Source organism: Bos taurus, chromosome 8, assembly GCF_002263795.3.
Source record: "Bos taurus isolate L1 Dominette 01449 registration number 42190680 breed Hereford chromosome 8, ARS-UCD2.0, whole genome shotgun sequence".
Taxonomy (NCBI): Eukaryota; Metazoa; Chordata; class Mammalia; order Artiodactyla; family Bovidae; genus Bos; species Bos taurus.
Window position 1 is genome coordinate 28808831 of NC_037335.1, and position 12719 is coordinate 28821549.

The window sequence follows — 12719 nt, forward strand, 5'->3', positions numbered from 1 at the left end:
ATACATATATATCAACTATTATGGCAAAAACCTTATACATTCTCTGTATCTACCTTTATAGGATTGACAAACTTCTGCAGAACTGACTGACCTAGGGAGATAAACAAGGGGTTTGTTCTAGGGATTATATCTAAAGACATATATATATATACACACACACACACACAAATAGTTGATTGTCATCATACAGGTTCCATATTTATGAATTTGCCTGCTTACTGAAATTACTTGTAATCCTGAGTCATTAACTGTGGGGTCTTCATGGTACTGTCTGTGTGCAGTGGCAAAAAATGGAGTAACTTGATGTACGCATTCCTAGCTGAGGCTGAAGGAAGGCTGTGCTCTACCTTGTTTCAGCTGTCATACTGTAAACAAGTGTCCTTTTTGCAGTCTGCTTAGTGTCATGGATTTTGCATTTTTGTGCCTTTTCCTTGGTCATTTTGTTTTTTATCAGTCAGTTCAGTTCAGTCACTCAGTCATGTCCAGCTCTTTGCGACCCCATGGACTGCAGCACGCCACGCCTCCCTGTCCATCGCTAACTCCCGGAGTTTACTCAAACTCATGTCCATTGAGTAGGTTATGCCATCCAACCATCTCCTCCTCTCTCGTCCCCTTCTCCTGCTTTCAATCTTTCCCAGCATCAGGGTCTTTTCAAATGAGTCAGTTCTTCGCATCAGGTGGCGAAGAACCTGTTGTTGTTTATAATAGCACCCTAAAGTGGTGCTGAAGTGCTGGTCAGTGTTCCTCAGTGCAAGAAGACTGCTATGCCTTTACGGAGAAAACAAGTGTTACATAAGCTGTTGGCTGTAAGTTCAGTGTTAATGAATTACCGATATATATTAAACAAGGTGTCTTTAAACAGAAAAATGCATAAAACAATGTTATATATTGATTGGTTGACAAAAATATGACCAGAGGAACCTACCCTGTATTTTCCTCTGCAGCAGTGGTATAGTATTTCCTTAATTCGGTGTTCATGGTGACATTTTAGAATACAATTATCATGAATAAAAGAATTGACTAAAATAAATATGTGTATACATGTACATGTGTATATATGTGCATACACACATAAATGAACAAACTAGTGATAAGGTCTGATTCCCTCATTGAATACAATAACATTGAACATTTATTCCAAAAATCTACACACATAAATAAAAATTAAAACATACATATACCTTATTGACAGTGTTTTGAGTTGTATAATATTCCAAATTACTTTGAAGTAAAAGTATAGTTGGAATTCATTTAAATGTATTGATTAATGTGGTCTTGTTTTTTTTTTTTCATTTTTATAGCAAAATTTGTAAAATTACACAAAATTTACCATTTTAATCCTTTTCAAATGTACTGTTTAGTGGCATTCAGTACATTATTGTGCAGCTTGTGTGTTTTTTTAAATAGAATTACGGATCTAGGATTAAATTTCTGACTGAATTTAATAAAGGTGTTTGGAATTAAACAGTTATTTGTGGCTACCCTTTAACTTATGTATGATGTTTAATGCATTTAGATTAAGAATTTTTGATAATTGTGTTCATAGAGTAGTGTTATTTAATCACTTACATTTGAGATTGCGTTACACTCATATTTCCCCCCCTCCTTTTTTAGTGCTTTTTTAGGCCCAAAGGACATATTTCCTTACTCAGAAAATAAGGAAAAGTACGGCAAACCAAATAAACGAAAAGGCTTTAATGAAGGTTTATGGGAGATAGATAACAATCCGAAAGTGAAATTTTCAAGTCAACAGGTGCGTCATATTACATAAAACTTAGTTTAGTATTACTTAACTCAGTTTTGGTGAATAATCAGTATTCTAGCTATAGAAAAATAATTGAAGAGCCTTGTAAATTTCAGATGAAGTTTTTGTGAAGTTGAACCTTGGACTTTTATATCTAGATAACTGAAAATATTGCCTTCGTGGTCAAACAGATCTCAGAAAGCTAGGAAATATTCAGTTATTTAAATCCTGATTGGAAGTTTATTTAATGTATTGAATTTAAAGCCATATGTACTGTTTTCTTAAATTTAGGTTCAATAACTAAAAAGGATATGTTTTTTATTTTAATTGCTAAATCTATAAAATTAGAATATGAACTTCGTGTGGGTTAAATTAAATATGTGACAAAAATACTTATAGCACTGTGCAAATCATATTTGTTTTTGGTTTCTATAAGAGCAGCCTTTAAACCTTTTTATTCTGGGTTTGTGTGTGTGTGTGTTGTGTGTGTGTGTATGTATTCAGACTTGAGTTTTTAAAACCTGGATGAGTGTGAGTAAACCTGAAGAAAATAGCAACACACTGAAAATTTTGCAAGTTTGCATCTTTTAATCTATATGTTTTTTAGTTCTTTGTCTGTGCCAGGCTTTTTTCTCTTGTTTGAAACCTTCAGAAGCTGTTGTGTCTGGAATATTTAAATTTTTGATTTTACAGGGCTGCATTAGATGATCCTAAGTGCCTTCATTAGGCACCCAAAAGTTATTTGTTACAGTACTTACATCATAATTGCTTCTGTACTAGTGTTAACTGCCACAGGCTTGTTCTATCAACAGAGAAGTTGTATGTGTCCTGTGTGCCTGGCATTGGTATATGTGGAGAGAATAGTTAACCACTAAATGTTTGTTGCACAAATGTAAGAACTGATGAATGATTACCCATCCTTACTGCCTTGACTGTGTAATGGGAGTCCCAAGAGACTGAGTTGATTATTTCCTGAAAATAACTTTTTGTGATTTAATTTGGATTATGCATCCTATGAATGTGCCTTCAAAGTCATTTTCATTCTCCAGATTGTCTTGCATAGTCACTCTATTCTCTGTTCCCATCTACCTACTTAATCTCCAGGTAGTTTTCATTATACATGTTGATACTTGGAGTTTTCTATTTCACAGTGAAATATTTGGTTGGTTGTGTGCATGAAACCCAACAATTTTCTGTTCTTGACATTAAGTGTGAATGATGATGCTGGTGTGATGTACTCTGTGTTCCCAGCCCAGAACATCCTCAATGGCACATTCCTGGGGTTTGGTGCAAGCATTCAAGCCCAAACTTACATAAAAGAAACACCAAAAATTTGCCATCATTAATTTATAAATATCTCTATAGTGCTATAAGTAATTTTGGACACATTTGTACATTTTTTTAAATACCTTTATAAAATTTGTGGATTATCAGCATTGATTTTTTTACAAAAAAGGAAAAGGGTTAACAGTGTAGAAGACTAGCCAAAGGAAGAAGCTAAAAAGGTGCACAGTTTGGATTACATTGCCATCGTCTTGTAAATACATGCTTTACCCTCACCTCTGGTTGTCATCATTTTGGTTGGTATTTTGAAACTCTAGGTGACCCTAAGTCACCTGTTTACAAGTATTTTCTCATCTGGGGGTACTTTTAAAAACTAATGATTATTGACTCCCGTTCAGTGTCTGTTAAATCAGAATCACTTAAGTTTGGGTTTCAGGAATCTGCATTTTAAATAAACTAAGTTTGAAATATAGATCAGTCAAGGTCCTTAAATAAAGTTTTGGTAATATATATAGATAGATAGATAGATATACTTTTTTAGATTAGCTTCTTTAACCAGAATATTACAGTAGTTGAATATAGTGTAGGTCTTTGCTGTTCTAAATCACCTTACATTGTATCTTGTTGGATGTTCGTTAGAACATCAGGGTGGTATTCTTTGTTGTCAGTAATGCCTAACGCAGCGAGCCGCGTTAGGCGTTACTGACACTTTGTAATTGTACTTTAATTTCTGCTTCATCATTTTATCTGCTGAGCTTGTATCCGTCAGTTGCAGGAATAATAGCATTTAAAACTGTTTATAAATTGTGCATATTAGAAGTATCCTGTGCAACAGAAATAAGGGTACTTTTCTAGCTTTCTTACAAACAGGCTTTGATTTTTTATGGGCACAAATTTTAAAGTTGGGATAAAATTATTTTGTGAAACTAATAGATTCGATTGTTCATAGGCATCAGCTAAACAGTCAAATGCGTCATCTGATGTTGAAGTTGAAGAAAAAGAAACAAGTGTATCAAAGGAAGATACCGACCCTGAAGAAAAAGCCAGCAATGAGGTGTGTTTAATTTCTCTTGCATTCTAAATCCATCTTGTTGCAAGGAAGAATTGTAAAATGAGTTGATTGTGGCAAAGTAGAAAATAATCTTTAAAGTAGTCAAGTAATTAATGGGAAAATATTAAAGACTTATTTCCTTGTGTGAATATTAAATATTATAAAATATTTTTTTCGTTTTTATACTTTCTGGCTGCTCCAGATCTTAGTTGCAGCCTGTGGAAAGGAGTCTTTAGTTGCAGCACATGGAATCTAGTTTCCTGATCAGGGATCCATCCCAAGCCCCCTGTATTGGGAATGCGGAGTCTTAGCTACTGGACCACTAGGGAGGAGGACCTTGGATGTTGTTAAGTTATTTTGCTGTGCAAAATATGAGGTACAGCTAAAAGACTGGCTTACTGTTTGTTAGGAATATTTTTAAAGCGAGGTGTTGTAGATGGATGTATGGGAAAGGACATTGAACCAAATTTTTAGAAACCTATGTTTATTTCCAACTCCGTATTTGATTATCTGAATGGAATACTTATTTAGCCCTTCTAGGCTTCATAAAATTGTTATATGATCAAGTCCTGACCACCTCTTAACATTAACAGTCCTAAAACTGAAGATTCTGCTGTAGAAAGATTCATGTTTTGTAAATTTAAATAGACAAACTTCCCAGTGTACTAGCAAGTGTGACTTTAATATTTGATCTGACAAATTTTTTTGTTTTTTTGGACAGATACCAGTAATTCCTCTTACTTCGTAATGATAATATTAAGACTTTCAAAGTTTATAATTTCAAACAAGTTCCCTAGTTCTTTCAGTGAAACATGTTTGTGATTTTTAATTTAAGAAATTTTCTTTCAGTTGTGGCATAATTTATCAGTTTCATCTTTTCTTTTTTTTTTTTTTTATAGGATGTGACTAAAGCAATTGACATAACCACTCCAAAAGCTGCCAGAAGAGGGAGGAAGAGAAAGGTAATTCTACAGCTTAACCACAGAGATCTTAAAAGAATTTTTATTTTAGCTGGATTGAGGAAGTGTAGATAGTGAAAAAACTGTACTGTTTAAACTTAGCGTTTCACTCTTAAGTCCTTATTGTAAAGGATAGGTTATGTTTACATATTAAAACTGTTGCTTTCTTAATGATACAACATGCTTAAGTTGCTGCTGCTGCTAAGTCGCTTTAGTCGTGTTTGACTCTGTGCGACCCCATAGACGGCAGCCCACCAGGCTCCTCTGTCCCTGGTATTCTCCAGGCAAGAATACTAAAGTGGGTTGCCATTTCCTTCTCCATTGCATGCATGCTAAGTCACTTCAGTCGTGTCCGACTCTGTGCGACCCTATGGACAGCAGCCCTGCAGGCTCCTCTGTCCATAGGATTCTCCAAGTAAATACTGGAATGGGTTGCCATTTCCTTCTCTCTCTTTAAGTTGAATGATAAAATGCACCAATTTTCATTGCTTTTTATGTTGCTGCCTTAAGTTTTCTCTATAAAATGGATAATATATATACTTATAAGATTATTGAGAGGATTAAATCAGTTAAGACATATAAAATATTTGTAATAAATCCTTATATATGGTAAGTGCTTTATAAATGTCCACTATTATGCTGTTGTTACTACTTTACAACATTGTTGCATGAAATGAGAGGATGTGACAGTTTGGGATGAAGTACATCTTAGGATTTTAATTAATGTTTTCTTCTTTCCTATGTGAAGTTTTGTTCATCACACCTTTTTCTGACCTAGTTATGTTTCAGACATAACTAGGTCAGAAAAACTATTATTATATGACAAAGCTACAAAGAAAACTTGTGTTCAGTTTGTTTTTCTTTTAATGGCAAATTATGCTATTAGTTTATTGTTTTGGCCAAGCCACACAGCACATGGGATCTTGTTATGCAGCACGTGGGATTTTAGTTCCCTCACCTGGGATTGAACTCATGCCCCCTGCAGTGGAAGCACAGATTCTCACAATTCTCAACTGCTTCACCACCAGGGAACTCCAAGGGCTCAGTCTTTTAAAAAGGGTTGATTGTTCTTTTTTCTCTCGTAGTACTGTAGTGTGAGTTCAGCATCTTTAATTACAGCCACTGTAATTATTTGTTTTCATATTTTATTTCCAGTGGCTTTTTATCCCCTGTGGGGGGTGTGTGTGTGAAGGGGCTATGATAACTTGAACAAGATTTTAAAAGATAGGCAGAATTTTGACAGGCAGATGGAGGAGTAGGGGAGGACAGACGCATAAGAGAAAACTTTGCTTCAAACATTTCTAGTGTTGCATTTCAGTATTATCAGACCATAACATATGAGGGAAACAAGTATGAAAACACCAGTGTGTTAACTTCAACTTAGACAACTGGTGGATAGCCATTGAATCATTTTAAATTTCAGATACTTCTCCTTTTAAAGCAGTGTAAATGATGGGAATTGAATTGAAGCAGAGTGAGACTAGTTTCCTGATAAATTGATTCAGAATTTTGGTACTCACTTGACTGGCCCAGGCAGAAAATCATCAGTGAATAGGAAGATAATGTCTTTGTTCTCACTGAATTACATTTTTGTTGAGACAGACAGTAAATACATAAGACAATTAAAATGGAGAGTTATGATTGTGACTTGGTAACTAAATTACAAAAACCTTTCTAAAGAGAGCCTCACATTTTTAGTGGTGTAGGTGAAAGATGGGATGCTGAGAGCACCTTAGGGGGTTAATAGTTGATTGAAAGTGGGTGTGAAGGGAGGAGGAGAAGCCAGGATGACTTAGGGTGTTGGCTTGGATGACTGGATTATATACTGAGATGCAGGAGATGTTTTGGGAGTAGAGGTTGAGGGGAATGTGGAACACCTTTGAGAATTAGACTGAAAATATCTATTTCTCTGACACCAAAAGGGGTAAAGGTAGAAGTTACAGATGTGGTCTCATAAATACAGGATATTAGATGGTTAGTCAAGGGGGAAAGTTTACCAAGAACCACACAGAAACCAGAATCCTGAGGTAATATAGTGGCCATGAAAGGTTGCCTTATAAAACTGTGGTGGAGAATGAACTGTCAGGAGAAAATCTAAGAGAAGCTATCAAGATAAAGAAGGAAAGAATTTTAAGAATGAGGGAGTGGTTAGTAGTGTCCTGATGCAGAGGGGGCCCAGTAAGGTTTGACAGTTAGGATCTGCCAGGATACTTTAAGATCAAATGGTAAGAACAGGTGAAGTAGACTAAAGAATAAAATGTTTAATGTTAAAATTACACTGTGGTTTTGAAGTCTTTGAAGTGAGGAGAGAGAATGCAACAAGGATTTGCCATGGTTAAGGGAGGGTGTTAAAGTAAAAAAAAAAAAGAGAGGCTTTAACACCTTTTCTTTGTGAAACCAGGAAATAGCAAAGATATTGAGTTTAAACTATTGAAAGTTAATAATGCTGAGTGAGAGAAAAGGGAGAACACATTTAAAGAAACTGACTTAATGGGAAAGAGACATTTTTCATCTTTTATAATATTGAAGGGAATAGACTACTAAAAATTTCTAGGGGAGACTTGGAAATTAAGGGACTCCCTTCCTGCTAGCCTCAGTCTCTCCCTTCTCCCTCACTGAATTCAAAGCAAGACTGCATAAATAGTATAAGGCAAGAAGAAAGGATTGAAAGTTTATGCTAGAGGGAGGAGAAGGAAAGGCAATGACAAAAGACAGGGTAAAGGATTAATGGATAACTTTGACTACAAATGAAGCTGCATAAAATAGAATGCATGTTTGCGCGCGCCCCCCCCCCCCCCCGCCCCTGGCCCCGCTCCCAGCAGGGCTCAGATCAGTAGCCAGTAATAAAGCAAGGAAAGTAGAGCTTTATGGTAATCCTCTGTTGGAGATTTGTGGGACAGGTGCAGCAAAACAAGATTGCAGATGAATAACAGTCCCAGGAGGTTTTTGTAGGGTTGGGAGGCCTTTATGTAAAGTCATGAAGGGAGTAGAGCTAGCAAATGGGGTAATAAATGGGGACAAAATTTGTCAAAGGATTCAGTTCAGTCGCTCAGTTGTGTCTGACTCTTTGTGACCCCATGAACCACAGCACGCCAGGCCTCCCTGTCCATCACCAACTCCCGGAGTCCACCCAAACCCATGTTCATTGAGTCGGTGATGCCATCCAACCATCTGATCCTCCATCGTCCCCTTCTCCTCCTGCCTTCAATCTTTCCCATCTGGGTCTTTTCAAATGAGTCAGCTCTTCACATCAGGTGGCCAAAGGATTGGAGTTTCAGCTTGAACATCAGTCCTTCCAATGAACACCCAGGACTGATCTCCTTTAGGATGGACTGGTTGGATCTCCTTGCAGTCCAAGGGACCCTCAAGTCTTCTCCAACACGACAGTTCAAAAGCATCAATTCTTTGGCGCTCAGCTTTCTTCACAGTCCAACTCTCACATCCATACATGACCACTGGAAAAACCATAGCCTTGACTAGACGGACCTTTGTTGACAAAGTAATGTCTCTGCTTTTGAATATGCTATCTAGGTTGGTCATAACTTTCCTTCCAAGGAGTAAGCGTCTTTTAATTTCATGAGATCTCATTAGAAAAAACCCGGATGCTGGGAAAGATGGAAGACAAAAAGGAGAAGGGGGCGGCAGAGAATGGGATAGTTAGATAGCATCACCAAATCAATGGCCATGAATTTGAGTAAACTACAGGAGATAGTGGAGGACAGAGGAGCCTGGTGTGCTGCAGTCCATGGGGTCGCAAAGAGTCAGACTCCACTTAGCAACTGAACAGTAGAGGTCCCAGTGAGATAAAACGTGGAAAAAATTAATCTAGTCAGAATATTTGCATTTAAGATATTTAGATATATATTTGAAATAATAGTCCTTTCTCTAGATAAAATATTTCTTAAGTTAATATTTTCATGAGGAATGGTTTTGACTTGCATGATTTTGCTGTAATAGTCAAAAATACATGTCTATGGAAGGGCTGTACTTTGGCTTATTTAAGTGTTTGTTTATGATATTAGTTATAGATGAACTTGCTATCTCTAATTGGTATCTCCTCAAAAAGATTCATACCTCTAATTCTTAATGTAGTGTCATGATTTATTTCCAAAAGTTGAAAGTGTAATTGAAGAGAGGTTTTTCTTTTGGTACTGAAAGAGCTTATCAGTTTAAACTGAATTTCAGAGAACTTTGGCCCTCCTAACTCCTCACCCTCCTAACTCCTTAATAGGAGCTTTCATACAGTCTTGGGTTCTCAACCTTTGTTATAAAAACAGATGCCTGGCTTCTTACTCCAGAGCTATCAAATTAGGAGTGGGGCAGGGATGGTCTGTGAGTTTTTAAAATTAAACTATTTATAATGAAAAGCTGGATAAATTCTTCAGTGGGATTCCTGAGTCAGATTTGCATGTTCTGTATTGTTGATATTCATAATGATCAGTAATGTTTTGCCAGTTTATTGATTTGATCACTTAATCAACATACGAATAATCCTCCTATCCTTACCAGTATTTCATTATCTCAAGTGTTTGCAAATCAGATTGTTGATTAAAAGTTAAGACTTTTTATCAGTAAGATTGGATTATGCAAGTTTTTGAGATGCTTTATTGCCTTTATTTTGTTAGATAGTTCAGGCTGAATTCTAAGTAGTTGAGGGTGAGGAAGCAGCTCATAGTAATCCTCATGCTCTTTTTGATCTCTTCATTCTTTTCTCTCTTCCATTATGATGCTATGCTTGCATTTCCTTTCTAATTGGTGGTTATTAACCTTGGTTCTACTCTAATGCTTGAATTGATTAAATGGATTCTCATTTGAGGCTGTTGTCTCATTACCTTTAGGGCATTATAGTTTGCAAAGGTTTGTTGGGATTTCTTTATAGTAAGTCCTTCTTTATGGAAAATAAGAATAACTCCTAGGGAAGAACAGCAGATCTGTCTCATTTCAAAAATAAAATGTGTATATTAACAAAGGATGGAAATATCAGCAACTTTAGTGCCTTTTCTAACATTAATTTAGGTTGTATATCATAAGTACACAGTGTAAAGTGTTAGCATTTTGAGATAGTTAATGGTTCCCCTGGTTGCTCAGACCATAAAGCGTCTGCCTGCAGTGCGGGAGACCCGGGTTCGATCTCTGGGTTGGGAATATTCCCTGGAGAAGGAAATGGCAACCCACTCCAGTACTCTTGCCTGGAAAGTCCCAAGGACGGAGGAGCCTGGTGGGTTGCAGTCCATGGGGTCACTAAGAGTTGGACACGACTGAGCGACTTCACTTTCAATGAAAGTACATTTATAAGCAATATGTGGGCTAGTCAGTGTAATTATACTTTATTTAACTTTGCATCAAGAATATTCAATTTATTTTTACAAATGACTCTTTTTAGGTTGATAAAATCTAAAAAGTGAAGTTTTATTGTTTATTTCCTAGAATTATAAGCTAAGTTTGAGGCTATCACTGAGTCAGCTGTTGAAAAGTGAAAATCATATAGAAGTAATGCTTAGTGGTGGTCTAGTGGCTAAGACTGTGCTACAATGCAGGGGGCCCAGGTTTAACCCCTGGCCAGGGAACTAGATTCCACATGCCAAAACTAAGACTTAGCACAGCCAAATAAATGAATATATATTTTTAAAGTTATGCTTATATTTGAACTTATCTTACAGTGGCATGTTTTTGCCATTAAACTAATAAACTTGGAATGCCTGCCATGCTAAATAATTTAAATCTTTGTTATTCAGGCAGAAAAACAAGTAGAAACTGAGGAGGCTGGAGTAGTGACTACAGCAACAGCATCTGCTAATCTAAAAGTGAGTCCTAAAAGAGGACGACCTGCAGGTAGGATTGTTAATGTTTAAATATCTGGCTTGTGATCAGTATTCTAATCCATTTAAGTGCTGTACCTCAGCTACTTTGGAATAGGTGAATAGACACTTGGTTATGTGTAACATACACATTTTAAAGAAGATAAACATTAAGATTTCTGCTCTCTGATAAGGTATTTAAATTTGAAATAATTGTTTGAGACTTTTTCATTTTCTGTTTATCCCCATTACATTTTCCATTAATAGCAGCATAGGAGGCTGTGGCTAGATATAAATTCCATGACTAATGGTTTACTTTATCTCTTAACTTTAGAAAACTTAAGCTTTCCAAATGGAATCGTAATGAAAGCAAGAGAAAACAACATTTGAGTTATCAAAGTTATTAATTTTTAAATTTTTGTATTCTTTCTTTATTAGGACCTATACAATATGCAGATGTCTTCAGCCTATTTACAATATTTTCCTAATTTGGCAAATAGGAAATAGTTTGGAAGGATCTATCTCTACTACAAAGTAAAACAAAGAAAGTTAGCCAGGAGAGAGACAATTTTTTTTTCCTACTTCATTATATAGGATTCTTAATGAGACAGATTTAAACTGAGTAATACCTCCCCCCCAAATTTGTTTACCTTTTTCTTTGGATTTTAATATTGTAATGGATCAAATTAATGGTATTGTTAGAAAATTTAGTGAATTCTGATAAAGAATTTTCAAAGTTGTGAACACAGATTTACAAATGATACTGTACTATGTATATGAATGTTGACTATAAGAGCTATTATCTACTATAAAGTTGAATTTTGTGACATTCCTGTTAAAACAACAGTGAAGGATGTTCTTTTAAGTCCTCAGCCATACTAAGGGTAAATTGAAAATAACCTTGATTTACTTGTTACTCATTTGAACAAGGATATGATTTATAAAACCTAAAGTAAAAAAAAAAAACTAATTATATCTATAATAATTACTAATTAATATTCTTAGTATGTATATTTATAACTTTGATGTCTACATCTTGGTGGGAAAACTGGTAGTTACAAAAATTTTTTTCCTGTGAATGTTAGCCACAGAGGTCAAGATTCCAAAACCAAGAGGCAGACCCAAAATGGTAAAACAACCTTGTCCTTCAGAGAGTGACATGTGAGTATTATAATTTGCAATAAATGAGACATTTCACCTTAAATATGTATAAACTTATTTGAGTTTCTACAAGTTTTTATTTACAGATGATTATTATCGCTATTTTGTATTTCTTAGAATTATGAGAGAAATTCTTTAAAACATAGTTTTATTATATAAAAAAGTTAAAGTTGATAGGGAATCAAGAAAAATCTGATATGATTTCATTAATCTAAGACATTTTCTTATATATCAGGATGTAAGATACTCAGATAATGCAGGGTAAAATTTATAATCTTTGTTTAAAGAAATTTTTAGACAAAGTGTTTTTTACCCCACCCCCAAAGTATTTTTGAAGCAGTTTCCACAAATCTTGCTCTTCCAGAATAGCCTTTATTTCAAAATAACACTTAAAATTATTTTTGTAAATGTAAAATTTTAAAGTCTTTTGGAATATTGACTGCTTTTAGTTAGCAACCAAAACAATCAGTATTTTCCGTTTTTCTTCCTTGCCACCTTTCATTTTTATGTGGATCTTGTTTGTGTCAGCTTTCTGGATAGAAACTTCACCAATAGGAATGTACGTCTAGACAAACAAGGGAAAAACTTTGTAGGTATTGTGTTTGAGGATTTTGTAGGAAAAGGCTCAAGTAATGTCATTTAAGAATGGATTTACAATGTTTTGAATGAAAACAATTTATTTAATGGATTTACAATGTTTTGAATGAAAACAATTTATTGGA

General features: G+C 35.2%; 1 protein-coding gene across 4 annotated transcripts in view; it reads left to right on the forward strand.

Annotated features, from left to right (window-relative positions):
• The window catches only part of PSIP1 (PC4 and SFRS1 interacting protein 1), a 40900-nt gene that overhangs the window by 16001 nt on the left and 12180 nt on the right, over nucleotides 1–12719 (forward strand). For all 4 annotated transcript variants that reach the window (NM_001206476.1, XM_024995486.2, XM_024995484.2 and 1 more), the window contains 5 exons: nucleotides 1615–1753; nucleotides 3978–4082; nucleotides 4979–5041; nucleotides 10774–10870; nucleotides 11922–11997. In NM_001206476.1, the coding sequence (NP_001193405.1) occupies nucleotides 1615–1753; nucleotides 3978–4082; nucleotides 4979–5041; nucleotides 10774–10870; nucleotides 11922–11997 (480 nt within the window). The remainder of the gene's footprint in view (nucleotides 1–1614; nucleotides 1754–3977; nucleotides 4083–4978; nucleotides 5042–10773; nucleotides 10871–11921; nucleotides 11998–12719) is intronic.